The 20,082-nt window shown below is 42.6% G+C and overlaps 1 protein-coding gene across 2 annotated transcripts in view; it reads left to right on the top strand.

Moving 5' to 3' along the window:
• The first annotated feature begins 1,577 nt into the window (after window positions 1-1,577).
• The window catches only part of prrt4b (proline rich transmembrane protein 4b), a 34,144-nt gene continuing 15,639 nt past the window's right edge, over window positions 1,578-20,082 (top strand). Inside the window, exons 1-2 of one of the 2 annotated variants that reach the window (XM_033614261.2) lie at window positions 1,578-1,694; window positions 11,658-12,808. In XM_033614261.2, the coding sequence (XP_033470152.2) occupies window positions 11,749-12,808 (1,060 nt within the window). In that variant the 5' untranslated portion in view covers window positions 1,578-1,694; window positions 11,658-11,748. Of the gene's footprint in view, window positions 1,699-11,657; window positions 12,809-20,082 lie in introns of both variants that reach the window. The other variant, XM_033614260.2, reaches the window with a different exon arrangement.

The raw sequence follows: 20,082 nt of genomic DNA, 5'->3' as shown, positions 1-20,082 counted from the left end.
CTCTGCTTCTGAGGATAAGTTCATCCGAGTCACCAGCCTCAGAAATCGCAAGTTAACAGCAGCTCAGATCAGAGACCAGACGAATGCCACACAGAGTTCTAGCAGCAGACCCATCTCTAGAACAACTGTTAAGAGGAGACTGCGCCAATCAGGCCTTCATGGTCAAATAGCTGCTAGGAAACCACTGCTAAGGAGAGGCAACAAGCAGAAGAGATTTGTTTGGGCCAAGAAACACAAGGAATGGACATTAGACCAGTGGAAATCTGTGCTTTGGTCTGATGAGTCCAAATTTGAGATCTTTGGTTCCAACCGCCGTGTCTTTGTGAGACGCAGAAAAGGTGAACGAATGGATTCCACATGCCTGGTTCCCACTGTGAAGCATGGAGGAGGAGGTGTGATGGTGTGGGGGTGTTTTGCTGGTGACACTGTTGGGGATTTATTCAAAATTGAAGGCACACTGAACCAGCATGGCTACCACAGCATCCTGCAGCGACATGCCATCCCATCCGGTTTGCGTTTAGTTGGACGATCATTTATTTTTCAACAGGACAATGACCCCAAACACACCTCCAGGCTGTGTAAGGGCTATTTGACCAAGAAGGAGAGTGATGGAGTGCTGCGGCAGATGACCTGGCCTCCACAGTCACCGGACCTGAACCCAATCGAGATGGTATGGGGTGAGCTGGACCGCAGAGTGAAGGCAAAGGGGCCAACAAGTGCTAAACACCTCTGGGAACTCCTTCAAGACTGTTGGAAAACCATTTCAGGTGACTACCTCTTGAAGCTCATGGAGAGAATGCCAAGAGTGTGCAAAGCAGTAATCAGAGCAAAGGGTGGCTATTTTGAAGAAACTAGAATATAAAACATGTTTTCAGTTATTTCACCTTTTTTTGTTAAGTACATAACTCCACATGTGTTCATTCATAGTTTTGATGCCTTCAGTGAGAATCTACAATTTAAATAGTCATGAAAATAAAGAAAACGCATTGAATGAGAAGGTGTGTCCAAACTTTTGGCCTGTACTGTATATATATATATATATATATATCGTTATAACAAAATACCCTGAAATATCGTGATATTATTTCAGGGCCATATCGCCCACCCCTTGCCCCAAACATAGGCTAGTAAGTTTTATGGTAAACTCATTTTCTATGGAGTGGTGAGTAGTGTTTGCTGAGCCAAAAAGTCAACATCAGCATATTACATATTAGGTCTAAATATAGCGCTTTGAAGCAGCAGTATTCAAATTTTTACAAGCTTTCTGCTTGTGTGTGTGTGTGTGTGTGTGTGTGTGCGCGCACATGCAGGTGTGTTGAGCCTGCACATGTAATATTCAGCATGTATGTTTGCACAACTCCCGTTTCCCAGTGTCCACGGCACTGGCTGATCTCCGCTAATGAACAATTTGCTCGGTGAGGTGTGACCACAGGCATTGTGATAGGACCCACACAGTGGACTACTGATGCAGTGAACGAGAGACATAGAGAGGAACAGAGGGAGAGGCAGAGAGAGAGAGAGAGAGAGAGAGAGAGTGAGAGAGAGAGAGAGAGTGAGAGGGAGGGCGACTGGAACTCAATTCCACACAGACGAACCTACACTGGCTCAGAACGACGGTCTCTCCTGCAGCACACACACTGAGACACACGCACACACACACTGCTGGCTGTGGATTCATCTGATTCCATACATCTGTAGGTAAGACGTGTTTTCATCTGTGTGTTCACAGAGCTGTACCTCTCTCTGTGTGTCTCTCTGCATGTGTGTTAATCAGCTGCTCTGCAACTAGGAATAGAGATGTGTGGCTCTGACTCTAATATGCATGCTGTTCCCCGCTGAGAAACACACTCTAGCTGCAGCTATAGGTAAACACACACACATATTGTATTTCCTTTGGCTCATGTAAGGGGAGCTTGTGGTTGATCTAGGTGCTTTGATGCCAATTAAAATGGAGATTAAGGAGATCAGAGGGAGTCATTGAGTGGAAAATCTATAGGCACACAAGAAATGTGTATGTTGGCAGGTGTATTTATGCCAGGAGTGTGTGAGTCATCTGGATAAACCTGATACATAAAGCTTAACATCTGTAATTTTCATGGATATCTGGCGTGGATTATGCAATCCATGTTTACTCTCTCCATTTTAGCTTGAGGATGTACAGAATATTCATGCAAATGCTCCTGCGAGCATGAATTGTTTGTGTGTGTTTGCAACTGGCCATTTGCATGTGAGTGCAGCACACTCCCGCAAGCGGAACAGCGGAGTCCAAAAGGTGCTCAAATCCCGGGGATTAGCGAGACGTCTTTGGCTTCAGCTGTCACCATGGCAAAGGCAGCCGGTGGAACGCCTGCATTTGAGAGCCTCCTTTGTAATCGGCAGGTTCACCGCATTCATCAGCTCTAGGGCTAACACAAGCATTAGCCCGGCCACAATTAATGTCAGTCTCAAGCATGGGGAATATGTTTCATGAGTGGTCAAAGTGGGAGTTTAAAGAGGTGGATTATGAGAGCCAGGGAAGATGTGTGGAGAGAGCCAGGCTAATCTGAGCGAAAGGGGAAAATTGAGGGAGTCAACAAGTTTTCATGGAGAAATCAAAGTCCAGAAAATGTTATTAACCATACTGCCAATATTCTGAAAGGACTTACGCATGTGGAAACTGGATTTGTAAAATGGCATGTCAAAGAATCACCAGAGGGAACCCCGCGGACTAGAATAGCAAGGCTTTAATCTTGTTTGTAAATAGCATGACTCAGGAAGTTGTTTGGTTTTAAAGGCTACAGGACATACGTAACCTGTTGGAGTCCTGCATGGGATGCTGCTCATTTGGCCGCGGACATCAGAGCAACTTTCATTATGGTCAACAGTGTCCAGGCACTATTGACTGTGGCTGGTTGCACCATTTCTATCTGCGGATCTGTCACAAGTTGGACGTCAGAAATTCAACTTGAAAATGATGTCAAACATGGACTCATACAGATAACTTAAACGGGGACTGATGAAACACAAACAGTAGTAAATTCACAGGTGGAATTGCAATTTTATTTTATTACGCTGTTGTGTATTTTTCGTCTTTTATACAGTGTTACGATGAAGGATGCTCATATAAAGCGTGACCAAACTTTAAATAATGTGCTAAATGTTTGTCGACGTAATCCCTATGAGCAAAATCCTCAGGTTTCCAATCGTTCTGAACACTTCGTCTCCAACAGTTATTTCTACTCTGGCTACAGTATGATGTTATAATGTCTGCTCCATGCACGCTACTTAAACTGTTAGCATTACGCAGCCTATACTGTGTTACCTCTCTCAGTGACAGCTTACCAGCTCCGAACCGTAGTTGGGAACACGCTGGCTTATTAACATTAATGTAGCTTGGCTCGTTATTAGCTGGTAACTAGCTTCTAGCAGTCCAGACCACTCTACAGAAGGAAGGGTGGCAAGGCGTTCAGGTGCTGTTCAAAACAATGCCTTTATTGCAGTCTTCACTACAAAACAAACAGACACGGCCTTCTCAGTAGCCCCGATCTTATCTAGACACTTAATTCAGCTGACTATCATCACTCTGTGCTGCCCGCCATCTTCACCATAACACCTCGAGAGAGCGTCTCTTCCCACACACAATGAAGTACACGTCACGCCCTCACAGGTTACCCACAAGGCCACCGCCCTTAAAGGGGAAAAAGGCTGAGCCGGTAAAACTGCTACATGTAGCTACACGCTAACATCAGGAAAACATGTAATCTTCGTTACTGATGTTGTAAATTTCTCCCCAATTTCGGATCGCATTTCTGCTGGAACATGTCCGGTTGTGTTTAGATGCACTTAGTGATGATTTTTCACAGCATAAAGTGCCAGTGTTTATAGTTACAGCCATTCCCCGGCTGCAGGTACACTGCTAACATACTTGTAGCTACATGCTAACATCCGGAAAACATGTAGGCTAATCTTGCAGATGTTGTTAATTTCTCCCCAAATTTGGATCATATTCTTGCTGAAACATGTCTAGTTGTGTAAGAAGCTTTTATTGTTGATTATTCACGGTGAAAAGTGCTGCTAGTTGCCATTACAATCGGGTTCAAGTACAGTGTTAACATACGAGAAAATCAGCATAATTAAGTTAATTTAAAAGCTTGACATTTTGAGACACATATTTGCTTCCTGGTTTAGAGTAAGAAGAGAAGATATTGGTCTCATATCCTTTCGATAAACCTACGAGACTGGAAACAGCTAGCCTGGCTCTGTCCAAAGGTAACGCAATCCACCTCCAATTACTTTGGTACACTGTGATTATTTAATCTGTACAAAAACAAAGTGTAAAAATAAGTACTTGGCTAGAGGCAGTAATTCCCCAGAAACTCCAAGACAGAGTCAGGCTAGTTTTTTCACCTGTTTCCAGTCTTTATGCTAAGCTAAGCTAACCTAAGCTAAGCAGCTGCTGGATGTAGCTTCATGTTTACCGAACAGATACAGATATTCTCATCTATCTCTCAGCAAGAGAGCAAAAAAAGTGTTTTACATAAAATTTTGAACTATTCCTTTAAAATCAGTTTGCATTGAAACAGACAACGTATGTCTGTCTCTGTTTTTAGGCGACAAATTGGGCAGTGGCAATGTAACTACACACAATATACAGGCATATCATGAAGACATGATACTGTAGAATACTAGCAACGTGAGTGATTCATTTTAAATTACAATATTGATATGGCATAAAGTATCTAATCAGTATTTATTGATGTAAATATCGTAGTGTTGTTTGTAATGATCAAACGAACCAAGCGTAAAATGAATCCTGGAACGTGGAAGAAAATTAATAAGGTCTTAAACAGTAGACAGTTGTTTTTTGGGGGAAATGATAAAATTGTATTTACTTTTCTTGGTTGTTCACCCTCTTTTCACACTGTCACAAGAATTAGCCGTGACCACGATGATGACAACTGATTGATATATGTATAGCCAGACACCCGTTTGCTACGTTGAGCTCTCTAACTCTTTATAAAGCCCTTCAAATGTACTGCTTTATGCAGAATAAATCCCTGCTGACTTAAAGCGGGCCAGTCAGATTGAATCTGTGCAGTATTGACATCCCGGCGTAGCGTCAAAGTCAGGAGAGGACAACAGGAAAAAGCCATATGTTGACTCCTTAGATGGGCGATAGAGCTGTGATGTTAAAGAGCTGCAATCGAAAACTCAGGACACAGCAGCACGGGGGAGGATGTGCATGTAAATAACAAGCGCACCTACATATAACCATGGAAATAATAACAGAGTGAGAAGTAGTGCTTGTAAATATGCACGCCCACACAGCAGACTCAGAGAACTGTCACCCACAACAGTAGCCATTTGCAGGGAGGTAAATTACTCCATTATCCCGGACTGTGGCATTGATTCACACGCCTTCCCGTGCTCATAGCAAGTTTGTTAAATAGTAATGACATAGGCCGCAGTCAATTCGTCTCCATTTGTGACTCCCCTCGGTGTAGAGCTTCTCCATTTCAATCAGGAGAGACACACACCTCTAATTCAGTCACTGCATTTGTCTTTCACCTTTCTTTTAATCTTCCCATCTCCTATCTACTCCTCTCTTCATCGTCCTCTCGCGCATTAGTGGCCTTAATATGATCACAGTGATCACAGAGGGGCTTGTAACTCTGTAATACTGCCATCAGATTAATTTAGAATGGAGCATTTTCCATAGAGAAATATGTTACAGCAGGTTGAAGGCTGATTGAGATCAGGAATGGCTGATGGTCCTGGGAGAAGAGAGCCAGTGGGGGCTTCTCGTGAGCACACAGACTAAATTGAAAGACAGGAGAGGCTAGAAACAAACTAAAGTGAGCATTAGGGAGGCTGCAGCAGAGTTTACTCTCCTGGAATACGAATGCCACCACTGAGTGTCAATACAATGTCTTTGTCTCCCTCTCTCCCGTTCCTCTGTTGCCCTTGTCTTTTGCTCTCTGCCCTTCTTTTCTGCCTCTCCGTCTCTGCTCCATTGAGCACGCTACAGTGGCGGACCCCGTCTTTGTCAGGAGCAGCGAGACAAAACGCCAGCGAAATAATAGCAGGGACTTGTAAATTCCCCACAGACACTTTTTATAGTTCCTTTCCACTTGCTCTGTTGCCTGTCAAAGTAGACAATGCCTCCGCTAACAGGCATGTGTTTGATGTGGTGGCAAGAAAGTTAAAGGCCCAGTGTGGAATGAGAGCAAAGCACAAGCTGTGGTGTGGTTTGTGATTCATTAGTGGCTCGCGCTGTGGATAATTTGTTAGCTTGATGGTTGTTAAAAAAATTTAATTGATTAATGCACTTCTGCACCGAGGCATTGACAGCTGGACACGAGCTCTTCTTAACTTACAAAAAATGTTTTCTTTACATGTTAAAGCTGCTTTTATCCAAAAATGAAGCCTAAATAAATTAATGTCTACTGTTATCTTTGTCATTTGGAGCCAGAGTCTGTGTGGTCATGATCAGAAAGTGTCGCTGCAGTATTACAATTCCATCCAAGCACCCATTCGACCCATTTGCGACCCATTTATTGACACACACAGCTGTCAATTATGACATAACACCCCCTTTGTAGAGCATCAAATAACTATAGAAAACCAAACTTATCAGAAAAATGAACACTAGAACATACATTAGTGTGATAAGAACGACCTAAAAAAGACAGAAACCATCTTGCATTTTGATTTATTAGTTTGTTGGCCCTTGTCCCATCTGCTAACATGGAGGGGGCGGGGTTTATAAACCTATACTGCAACCAGCCACCAGCGGGTGGTCTTGATGTTTTGGCTTCAGTTGGGGCCAGCTGCATAGAAAGTATAAAATAATGAACGTAGCTAATGTGATATTACCCGTTAGTTTGTTGGCTGCTGTTCTGAGGCCTCAAATTCGCACTTCAGCCATCGCTGTCTTGGTTGTCAGGAGCCAGAAGCGACCATATTTAGACCAGAGGGTGGACTCTGACTTGTAGAACCTAGCGACACCTCGCAGACAGCCTGTTACTCAAGCAGCCATGCTCTTAAATATGCTTAAGTTTTAGCCTTAATAAAATGTAAACAGGTGAGTACAGGTGAAAATTTACCCTGAACAGTTGTCATGAATGCTAAAATCAGCAACGGAGATGAAAACAGTTTTTTGAACGAGGCTGTGAACATGTATATTTCTGCTGTAAAGTTAACCTAACCCTAACCCTAACCCGCATTTTAACATGGGGGTCTATGGGGACTGACTCGCTTTCAGAAACCAGCCTCAAGTGGCCATTTGAGGAACTGCAGTTTTTGTCACCTCCATGTTGCCTCACTTTACAGTTGCTTGGGGAGTTGTCATGCTGTCCACCTTTATATACAGTGATTGTGACGAACCCGTGGAAAATGATTAGAATTATTAGGTCATTATTATGGATTCTAGTGTCTTTCAGCTCATTGTTTTGGTTTTTGGGCTGCAGCTTTAATGTTTTGAGTCACTCTCACTGATCTCATTGTCGTGTTTTAGTTGCAGGAGTCAGCTGTTTTCAGAAAAAAGCTCCACCCACAGTGAGACACTTGCTAATGAACACAGTAAAACATTTAGCAGCTAAAAAGCCAGATTGCTCTCAGGTGGAGGGAATATTTGGATGTAAATTCAGGTGACCAGAAACACAACTCCAGATGAATTCTAATAATGCCACAGTTTGCTGACACTGACCCTTGCTTGATTCCACCAAAAGTGGCCAAAAAAAAAACATCAATTATTGCAGGTTTTGGAGCAACATTACAGTGTACTGGCCAATGTGGTGGGATCCAGGAATACAGCATATGTTAGAAAATCCTGACCTTGAAGTGTGTATGTGTATATTTCCATGTTTAATTAACTAAAAACATCTTCTATTGGGCTTTAAAATGGTAGATAATTGCAATGTGGTGATGAAATCCGAGCTGCAGTAAATTCTGCTACTTGACTGAAGGTGAAAGACTAAGAGGCATCTATCTTCAATCATCTAAAGCATCAGCATGTGTGCCATGACAGGATGAGTCAGCCATCAACAAAATACCATCTGCTATGCTACTTGAGTCAAATCAAACAAAGTAAGAATGGAAAAGTCTTCTACTCAGCTCAGTGATCGGAAAGAACAGGATGGCATGCGTTCAATTCTGCCCCAAACTGCTCCTGTGGTGATAACGTGCATATAAAAATCTTTGTGATTGAGGGATTCTATAATCATAGACTTAAAAACATGCTGGTAGATACTGTGACGGGAAGAAAATGTTTTGTGCTCTACATGAGTTTCCTTTTACCATGGTGCTGGGCTAAAGTGATACTGAAGTGAAACGTGAGAATGTTAGCCAAAATAAATTATACATATCCCCCACTGTCTGAATTATTGATCAGTTATGCATCAAATCAACAAAAAGGCAATCAAGGATAGAAGATCATTTGCCTTGAGCTTCAAAACTAATTAAAACGATTCTATACTTAATAAGAAACTTCTCAACAAGACATCTCTCTTTTCTCTTTAAAGGCAGATTTAATAGTTTATTGGCCTTTCTGTAAGCACTTAGCTGTTAAAATAACTTGAAGAAAGTGTGTATGCGTGGGTGTGTGTACCTACTACAGAACAGTACATGTGGGCGAACAAGTACACAATTGCGCTAACATGCAGAGTCAGATCCAAAGTCATCTACAATCACATCTCTGCACGCATGAAATGTGACCGTGTGTGGGTTGCTTGGTGCAAGCTGGAGTTCACAGGCATCTATAAACAACCTCACTTCATTGGAAACTGATTTTCACGCTGCTCAGTCAAAATGCTAAAACTAGGCAGTGAGTAGGAAGCTCTATGTTTGACCCCCCACCAGTAGTCAGTCTTCATATCTCTGTATCTGACGGTATATATAGGCTGGTTTCATCCCCCCAGGTGGGAACGGAGGGGGAGATGGCAGGCAAGTCTCTGTTTGCCTGATCAGTGACAGCAATCCTGAGACTCATACGGTAGTGGCTAATTGTCTTGTGTGTGGGTACAACAGAAGAAAAGGAAGAACATGAGAGAGTAGAGAGACAGCTGAGTCATTAGAAGAAACTGTTGGCACTGTATGTTTCTGCAAACCATGGATACGTTACATTTGTACATTTCATAAGTATCATATCAATGTTTCCAAAGAGACGTACTTCTGATTACATGTATAAGAGCTGACTTTCATCCAGAGGTGGAGGTGATGGATAGCAGGACACCTAGGCAATATGGCTGCCAAACTGCAGACCACTGTTGGAGACCAACAACAATTCTGGTTATTCATCAGTGAGACATTTGCAGCATTTCCTGCAGCATTTGTGGAACCTTATTTTTAGCGACACATTGCAGCATTTCCCGTGGCTATTATGCCACCAAACCCAAGTGTTTCTTAGCAAAACATCAGCTGCGTTTTCAGCAGCGTTTGTGCCAAACCTAGGTGATTTCCAGTGCAACAAACCTTCTTGTTTTTAAGCATGACATCTACAGTATTTCCAGATATACTTGTGCCACCAAAACTGGGTGCTTTTAGAGACAAAGTTTGACGTTTCCAGTGGTGATGGTGGCACCAGACCAGATGTTTTTGAGCAACACATTGCAGTGTTTCCAACAGCAATTGTGCCACCAAACCCAGGTGTTTCTGAACGAAACATTGACAGCATTTTCAGTGGCGTTTCTGCCAAACCTGGGTGATTATTTGGGACACATTACGACATTTCTAGTGGCAAATGTGCAACAATCCTGGGTATTTTTAGCCTTACATTGCGGCATTTCCAGTGGCAATTGTGGCACCAAACCTGGGTGTTTCTTAGCAAAACACTGGTTGCGTTCTCAGCAGCGTTTGTGCCAAACCTATGTGATTTTTTGTGATACATCGTGCCATTTCCAGTAGCAGTTGTGCAACAAACCTTTGTGTTTTTAAGCATGACATCTACAGCATTTCCAGCTGCAACTGTGCCACCAAAACATGTTTTTTGGAGACAGTGATGTTTGTGTGGCAAACCTGGGTGATTTTTAGGGACACATTATAGCATTTCATGTGAAGGTTTTTTGGCGAAACATCCGCAGCATTTCCTGCCACAATTGTGCCACATTATGGCAATTCCAGTGGCAATTGTGCTGCCAAATCTGGGTGTTTCTTAGCAAAACATCTGTGGCGTTTTCAGTAGCCTTTGTGCTAAATCAAGGTGATTTTTAGTGACACTGTGGCATTTCCAGTAACAAACCTGGGTGTTTTTACCACCTGCAGAATTTGAAGCTGCAATTGTACCACCAAAACCAGATGTTTTTTTAGAGACACATTATGCCATTTCTAGTGACGTTTGTGTGTCAAACCTGGGTGATTTTTAGCAAGACATCAGTGGCATTTCCTGCCATGATTGTGCCACATACTGGTGTTTTCAGCAGCAATTGTGTTGCCAAACCTGGGTATTTTTAGCCATACATTGTAGCATTTCCACTGGCGATTGTGCAAGTATTTTATTTATTTATTTATTTGTTTATTTGAATGGGACAGTGCACATTGATGAACATGTTAAAACATGTAAAGATGCCGGCTTGTAGCTTGACGCCAGAGCATGATCATTTCCTAATTATAACCAAGTGGATTTTGTGCCTAAAAATAACCACGTTAACCATAGCTATATCTGCTAAATAATCATGAACAAATGTGACATTTCCTTGGAGTGTAGCAAGATACACTGCCAACATTTATTCTGACAAATGAGTTGACACAGACGATTTGGGAAAAAAAGTAAGTTGTGAATAAACTTGTCAGAGAAAAGAACAGAGGCTGACAATGAAAAAAAAGTGTGAAATAACACTCATGAAGACAATGACAGCATGATTGAGAAACAGGCGAGAACTTCACTGTGATAGCGGATTTCTGTGAATATTGATGTTTTTGTTTCTCTCCCACACAAACAGATCTTATTCATTCTGCTTTAAAGAACAAATAAATCTGAGATTGAAAGAGAGCAAGGCCAAAGCTGGGGGGGAGTTAAGTACAGCTAAAGCATACAGGTTGTTGTTCTCATAGGGGAAATTCCTTTGGTGCTCCAGTCTTTTCACTGAGGCAACAGGCTAGTGACTTTGAACCACTTGGCGCCCCACAAAAGAAAAAGAGGTCCCTCCATTCTTATGTTGGCAACCCAAACCCTAATTCTTCACTAGCCTTCCCCAACCCTACTCACACACATTATGTCTTGACCACTCAATAGAATACACATGGATGGAAGTTCTTTAAGTTTTCTAATTGGTCAGTCCGTGTAGGCACCCAACTGCTGCAACACAGCATGCATGTCAGCAACAGCGACAATACTGACCACCACATCTAACAGGACACCACTAATTGTGGGGTGTCTATACTACTTAAGTTCTTGTTGTGATTTGTGGCATGTGCCATATTTTTTTTAGCCTGCTAACTTCAGCAGTTGCTTGTAATGGGTGGCATAGTTTCTATACTTGATTTACTTCACGGTCTGGAAAAACAGCTGAAAGCAGGTCACACACTCTGAGAAACTGACCCTCAGCCTTCCAAAAGTGTTCGATGAAAAGAAAAACCAACAGATGCGAATTCCATCAAGTTTTCGTCAACTCAAATTTAGCTGACCGAGAGAGCAGATGAAAAGTGTGTCACTCTGTGTCCTGTGTGTTCTTGTCTTTTAGGCCATTTTGCCAGAGAGCCAGCCAAACCCGCCTCAGGGAGCAGGAGAATGGAGAACAACATGTGACCGATCCGCGCGCCACTGTCGACAGCATGCTTCGCCTCCTCCCGACCTTGGCTCTCTGCTTCTGGTGTTTTTTGCTACTTCACAGGCAGGCTGTGGCAGATGAAGAGGCCGTCTGGGGACCGACGCCATCGAGAGAAAACACACCTGAAGACAAGCAAAGCTCTTTCTGGTGGGCCCCGTCTCTGCCAAAGCTCCCTCCCCTTCCCTCGCTACCGTTCCGTATCCCCTTTTATGGGAGCTCGGATGAGAACGATGAGGCTGCTGCATTGACCACAACCGCCAAAGAGTTGACAGAACCAATCAATCGCTTGCAAGAATACTTGGGTTCAGGGGAAGGGAGCATTTCTGAAGCCTCTGAACCACCCACCACTGTGACTCAGGGGCTCGTAATCAGCGTGACAAAGATAAGAGCAGAATCACTTCCCACGGGGACATCAGATTCTCCACACAGCAGCACAGCACAGATCGACAATGATACCCTTGTTTCAGACTCCTACTCTCCCACAAGCAGTTCCATCAGAAACACTCTGTTCACCAACAGTCCCACCAGCACAAGCACTCCTGAACAAAATGCAACACATACCCACCCGCCGAGGGGCACCACAGGAGCAGCTGGGCCCAGCACGGGTGCCACTACACAACACCTCCCAGAAGAACACACTGATAAAGAGGAGGCTGAAGCTTATACAGAAAAGATATCTTTGACGATAGAACCAGAAACTACAGTTCCCACTGCCTTGACGTGGGCAGCAGCCCAAACCACAACAACAACCCCAGCGCTGGTGAAGACCACACTGACCAGCAGACACCCTCTGGGACCTGTTACTAACCCTGAGTCCTCACAAACCACGTTTGTCCGAAAACCACAAGACTTGACTGTTAGTATTACCCTCCATGCTGGGGAGGCTGCATTCACAGAAACTCAACCCACTCAGGCTGACCTGGGCTTCTCCCAGGCCAGGTCAGGCCCTGTGGAGGAACAGCCAGGGGTAATCACCACTGCCATGGGGATCGATCCCAAACTAGTGCTGGAATCCATAACGAGCACAACCCAGAGCCAAAGGGATAACTTCCCAATAGCAAAAGGTAAGCAAAGTTAAACCAATCAATAGCAGCTGGATTGACTCTATAGATGTGATCAATCATGTGCAGGCAGGTCTAAAGTGTTCAATAGAGGGCTGTCAAAAGGCTGCAGACAGTTCCGCTCGATCGATGATATTTCTGACATGGTGACAGGTCAAAGGTCTGACATTAGCCTAAATCCTGATCTTGTTGAAACCCTGTCAACACTCATTAAGTACAAGTCTGGAATGACTGAAATGACGAGTTATGTGTTGGAATTAATGTTTCTGTAAAAGTATCTTAAAGGTATGGTTAACATTTTTTCCTGGTTTTATCCGTTGGTGGTTTTAATAGAAAGACTTTAGCTCAGACTGATGCAGGATTTATACTTCAGTGTTGAATCAATGCCGCATCATACGCTGTAGCCTAATGTGCACCTCCCCAGAAATGTAACTACATGTCGCGGCGACGCAGACCTCCTGTCTATTTTTGTAATCTGAAACCATTTCCCTCAGTGGAAACAAAGCTTTTATTTACTTTACTTTGCCTCCACAAAAATAGCATTTTAAGTCTTGTGTGTGATTTATCCTGGCTTTATATGAGAAGAGGAAATCTCCCCAAGGCTAATTTATACAGTGTAAAATGCCATAGGCTTGTGCTAAAAACGTTAGCATGTTATATTTGTTTGGAAAACCTGTTTAGTATAAGACAGTTGTTTTGTCAGTGAACCTTGTGAGTTGTAATGGAGCCGAATTTTGTAACATTACCTTTGTTAAATGTTGCTGTTGTCCCTGGCTTCATATGAGTAGAGGAAAAGTCTGCTCGTCGCTAGGCTAATTTATACAATGTAAAATGCCACAGGCTTGTGCTAAAAACATTAGCATGTTGTATTTGTGGGGAAAATGTGTCCAGATAAAGACAAGTGCTTTGTCTGTGAATGCTGTGAGTTACAGTGAAGCTGATTTGTGTTTGAAATTGTCTCTATTCATTCATATTTAATAAGTGTTTTGGTTGTGTTTTGAATCAACTAAACTTTACAGCACTTCACAGAAACCCCGCCGCTGACTAGTGTTTTGGAGGTGTAACTGCAGCAGATGCACCACCTGACAAGTAAAAATGCTCACAACGGCGTAGACTATCTGCATAGAGCTGACGCACTAGTATAAATCCTGCCTAATCCTGCAGACATGTACATTTCAGCAACACAGCAGCTCAAGAAATGGAAGTTGTTCCACAGTACAGCAATCAGAACCATCCACAACAGAATTAAACATCTTTATTGCATTTCCAATGCTTGTTTCCCACAGACTTTGAACCATAATAGCTCCATGACGCAGAGAAGGAAGAATAAAGCATCAAAGTCTGTTATGCAATCTGTTGTGGATAGTTAAAAATCTTTTTTGAGCTATGTGTTGTTGTTGTTGTTGACTAATTTAAGTTTGCATTTCACAATCGCTGCCAGCGAGTAATTCATACCACCCGATTAAAAAAAAAATCTTAACTGTCCCTTTAACAGTCTATAATGAGTTTTCAATCAGCAGTTCCACTCCAACATTGCATAAGCCATTACCTCAGTGAATGGAAGGAAATAGTATTTGATTGAAAGCTGCTCAGTGGGGCTTTGGCTCTCCACAGAGCATGAAAAGGGAAAGATGATGAGCTGAAACCGCTTCTAGTAACCAGTAGGTTTCAGGAGACTTTGACTCGACATTGAGGCAATACCTCCTTCTTCAAGGCCCATCCCCCATCAGTCGTGGCAGTCTGGTGTCTGTATGCTTAATGAGACTTCAGAGGAAGGTCCTCCTCCAGGTACAGACGTATTCATCATGTAGGGTCAAAGGTTGGGACAGAAAATGATGGGTCGATTATTCTCAGCCGGGGAGGGCTAGTGTCCAGCTGATAAAACCATGATTGTTTGGTGGATGTATAGTGTCTGCAATGTGTTGGACATAATGATATTCTGCTTGTGCAAAGTGATTTGCTTTTATGATTTAATGCTGACATCCCACAACATGTCCATTAATATCAGTGCCAGCATTTATGTTTTTGAATTTGAAATTTAAATGAGTCCATAGATAATTAAACAAACCATCATGCAAAATAATGATGAAGCAATTAAAATGATTACCCTTCATGCAATACATAATCTATGTGGTGTAAAAAATCATATTGTACTAATGCTTAATGCTATTTATGCTCACACATTTTCATATTTATTAATTATTTAATCCATTTTAAAACATTTTTTAAAGAAGTGTTCAGATCCTCACTGCACCTGCTCTAAATGTTTATTTGTTTTTCTAAAATGCAGTTTTCTCTAAAATTATCTCAGCTTGCTGTTATTTTGAATAACCTTTAGCTTACTGCTCGACAAAATCTCATGTTACGGGTGATTTAGTAGCTGTTCTGGAGCTTTTAATCATATAATACAATCTCTCTCAGCGGACAGCTGAGTTGTCATAGAATTGTGGGTGTTTCTATTTTTATATGCGCCTTTAAGGGACAGTTCACCCCCAAATCAGTTGCCGAATGTTGGAGATACTGTCTGTAGAGATGTCTGCCCTCTCTTAAATAAAATGGAACTAGATGGCACTCGGCCTGTGGTGCTCTAAGCACCAAAAAAAAGAAAAAAAAAAAAAGAAAAAGAAAAATCTCTAATATTCAACAGCAATGTCTCTTTACAGACTCTTTACAGACTTTAGATAATCCTCAGACCTTGTTGTGAGCAGTTTCATGTAGGAACTAAAACACATCATCACTTCGACCTCGTCACATATCAGCGTTTGAATATGGACTTTCCATGTCCAGATATGACATGCAAGGTACTCTGAGTGCATTGGTTGTTCTGGGACACCCTTTTCAAGTTCTGCCTGTTACATGCATTGTCGTCCTTCAAAAAACACTTCCGTTTACCACAGCACTATGCTGGTACAACACAATGAAGTGACGTTTCATTTCCTTCAACAACTAACGCACATGGTTAGGTTTAGGCAACAAAAGCCTGTGCTTAGGTTTAGGAAAAAACATCAGGGTTTGGCTTTGTGATTCACAAGACGTGAACACTGCTCTCCCGGGCAAAATATGGTGTTTGTTTGCCCGCCTTACTTGTATTTTCGACTCCCTGACTTCTGTTCTTGTCTACCGTTAAACTATAGCGCCAGCCAGCTGCGTACAACAGCGACGTTAAAGGATGGCTTTTTTCGACTGTGTCTGACAGTGGAAGTCACTGCCCAAGCGCCGGATTTTGTCAACTTCAGAGTGAGACTGAGTTGGTGCAGAAGGAAGTGTACATCTACTGCAAGCTTACATAGCACCACTGAGCTAGCTAACATTACAGCTCAGCCAAGAATGACGCTATTGATGTTTACATCTCATATTGTCAGGAGCATTTTTTTCTTCTGTGCTGTGATACGGTTGGTGGGTGTAGATTAGTAGAAAGTTCCACATGAAACTGCTCACAACAAGGTCTGGGGATTATCTTGATTTACCCGGTCATGATTTCTGAAAAAGAGACATTGCTGTTAAGTTTGTCAAATGTGTTTTTTGGCGCTTTGGGCACCACAAGCTGAGTGCCATCTAGTTCTTTTATACTGGAGAGAAGGCAGACATCTCTGCGGCCGATATCTCCAACACTTGGCATCTCACACCAAAACAATCTAGACTGATAAATAGCACTACAGGTAAGAGTAAGAATATGCATTTTTGATTTTGGGGTGAATTATCCCTTTAAGGTCCTCTCCTTCATGTGCAATACAATCAAAAGCTTGAGAAGAGCCACCAAATGGACCTTTAGATGAGGTCCAACTGCTGTTTCCTAGGATTTTGGGGTTCAGATCTTAAACACTTTAAGATAGAAATGTGTCCTGCACAATGTCAAAAAGTACATTAACAGTTACTTATCTTCAAACAAAGGTTGAAAGTGAATGGGTTATTCTGCAGTGTAGGAATTCAATTGTTCCAGATCTCCCACGCTGTTTCGCGCTGCTTGAATTAAAACTGGTCATGTTGTGTTTTGTCTGCAGCACCCTGTGTTGTGTCTGCACTTGTTTTCGGCTGTGCATCGTGCGGCGGCATACAGAAAAGATTGGGGCCTTGGCCCCGGGTGGGGAGGGCTGCTGTGGCCGTGTATCAGTATTCCAAGCGCACACTCAGCGAAACCACCTCCTCCCCATTGGGACCATCCGCTCGCCAGTCGCTGTTCATGGATGCTGAACATGCTTCTTGCCATTTAGTCTACATCCTCCCACCCTCCCACCCTGCACCCCTCCTCCTTTTGCAATCTTTCTGCCTCTGTACAAACACAAATCCCTGTCACTTTTTTTTTTCCCGTGGACAGACATGTCAGCTACGGCTGCTTTGAAGAGTGAAAATGTCCTGACAGGGATCAGAGAAGCTTCTAGTCATCCATGGAGAAATGAAAACCAATACGGAGCTTTCTCTGCACCCCAGTACTCTGCATGGTGTGGTATTGTGCTGGAGTCTTGCAGCGTTTAAACGATCACACCTTGCCAAAGGACACGGGAGGAGACTAATAAGAAAATGAACGCACCTGCATTATCATACATTATCCCAACATGAACACTCTATCTGTGCACTGTAATGTATTTTTAAGCTTCACCCCTACAGGAGGTGTGGAACATCTTCACCACACAAATAAGTGGGTTACCATTGATCGAGAGAGCGTTTGCCATGTGCCGTTGCCCTTGAGGAGGCTGTCAGCTTTGAAAAAAATGCTCTGCATCTGTGTCAAATCCTCGACTAAGGGACACTCCGACACTCAGATGGCGAGGGCAATTATGAGAAGAGAGCGAAAGCCAGGGAAAAAGAACTGGAGGTTGAGGCTGATGAGACGTGGAGGTTGAAAATGTAGATTTTTTAAAATTATCCCAGATAGCCACTGCTGTAAATTTCCCTCCAAAAGGCTTTCCTTCATCCTGCTCCTTCTTACCCCTCCTCCCACCTTTTCCATTACTGTATGCTGCACTAATAGGCAGCGGCGAGACCAGACCCTTAACACACTCCATTAACACCTGCGAGGATATATTGTCTCTGATTCGAGCGCTGTACCAAACAGCTAAAGCTAAAGCACGGCCATTGACAGATTAATTGATTAAGGAAATGGATTTAAAGGCACAGCATGTGACATGAATATTTAACGCCCCTGTATAGAATTGACATGGAAAAAAGGGGCTTTAATGCAAATCGAAAACTGTGCGGACTTTAATATTATGTTAATCTCTTCATAATGACTCCTTTGACTTGACAGAGTTCGCGAGTTTTAAAAAACTGCATGGATTAGGGCTGTTTGTTTATAGGATTTGACCGCAGCTCTCAGGCTGTGACTTCCAAATATGTAATTATAGAACGATCTGGATTATTTCTTTACCTTCATTTAGACTGATTTTAAAGTAAGAGAGTGTAATGGAGTTGGAAAATGCCATGAATCCCGCAGTATCTATCTTAGGAACGAGCCAAATTAGCAACAATGTGATGTAATTTTGTGCAAGTACATCTGAGATGAGCTATCTCAGTCATAATGTCCCGTTTTTATCTCTCTCTGCTGCACTGCTATCCAACCCCATTCCCTTTTTCTGTCTTATCACTCCGAGCTCAGTGTGTTTGTTACAAGCTCGTGTATTATTTCACAAACTCACTCAGGGGCTTATGTAGATAAAACTAAGTGTAATGGAGTGCAGCATCATCTTTTGTTTATTATTTCTGGAAGCTGAAGATAATGAGGAGAAACATTATATGCCGTGAATAACTGCCGTGCCAAAATGGCCATCAATACCTCAAAGATTTTGCCCACTGTGGGCGCTACTTTAAATTCAATTTAAGCTGTATCTCGTGATGAAACCTAAATTAGAGAAATATCCACTTAGGTTCATAATCATACTTTAAGGTCATAAAGGCCAAAAGAAATGGTCTGTGTACTCATTAGGTAAACAGCAAAATGATAACAAAGCAACCCAGTTGCCAGAATAATGGAGGATTTATACTTCTGCGTCAAGAGCCTGCATAAGCTCTGCGTCGATGTAGGGCCTACGCCGTACCCTGTGCCACATGCTCCTCCCCAGAAAAGTAACTACACGTCGCGGAAACACAGACCTCCTGTCTGTTTTTGTAAACTGAAAAACATTTCCCTCAGTGGACATGAAGCTTTTATTTACTTTAAATTCACAGATAAGAAACAATAAATTGTGATGACAATAAAGCCTCCACAAAAATAGTATTTTAAGTCTTGTGTGTGATTTATCCTGGCTTCATATGAGTAGAGGAAATCTGTGCTAGTTGCTAGGCTAACTTATACAATGTAAAATGCCATAGGCTTGTGCTAATAACGTTAGCATGTTATATTTGTTTGGAAAACGTGTTTAGTATAAGACAGTTGTATTGTCAGTGAACCTTGTGAGCTGTAATGGAGCTGAATTCTGTAACTTTACCTTTGTTAAATGTTGCTTTACAGCACTTCACAGAAACCTCACTATCGACTAGTGTTTTGGAGGTGTAACTGCAGAGTGACACAGACACTCCACTGCACAAGTATAAATGCTCACAACTGCATAGACCACCTGTGTAGTCTATTATGTAGCGCATACTTTCTTTATGTGTCAACAATCACATGTGGTTATGTTTATGTTGATGTGATACGTATGGAACGTACAAATGTAACGACTTTGTGGTTCACAGAAACATACGATGCCAACATTTATTCTGTTGTCTGGCCTGATTCAGCACGCGTTTAGTGTTGAGCTGCTCAGAAAGTAAAATCTCTCATCCCCCCTTGCTTTCATTTAGCTGTGTCAGCAGAGTCTCTGTAAATAGCTGGTCATCAGTAATTTTGCTTGTGATGTGCTAAAGAGATGAGTTCCACTGTCTTTACTGTGTGTGTGTGTGTGTGTGTGTGTGTGTGTGTGTGCGCACGCACATGTTTACTGTCCTTACATCTCATTTGTAGCAAATCTTGTTAGTTGTTGTAATTGAATCTGCTGGCACATCAGTGTCTGTGCTGCACAGTTGAGATGCTGCAGTGATCTGGCTGTGATGTTCAGTGTCTCCCTTCAACTCACTTGACATGCTCAACAAACAACAGCTTAAAGGATAGCAACACCTAAATTAGGGATTCCAGTATGTTATTCCCGGGTCCATGTCATTGGTCCGACAGCCCATTAGTCTGATGGTCCGCGGTGCTGAACGGCTCCCGGCAGGCGTATTTCTACCTTGATGGTGCGCTGCGACCGGCTCTGGGTCAGCTGGGAAAGGCTTGAGGCGAAACAGGCTCATGGCTTATGTGTTTG

Source organism: Epinephelus lanceolatus, chromosome 23 (genome assembly GCF_041903045.1).
Source record: "Epinephelus lanceolatus isolate andai-2023 chromosome 23, ASM4190304v1, whole genome shotgun sequence".
Lineage (NCBI taxonomy): Eukaryota > Metazoa > Chordata > Actinopteri > Perciformes > Serranidae > Epinephelus > Epinephelus lanceolatus.
Note: the sequence above shows the minus strand (reverse complement) of the source record. Positions and strands in the feature narration are given on the sequence as shown.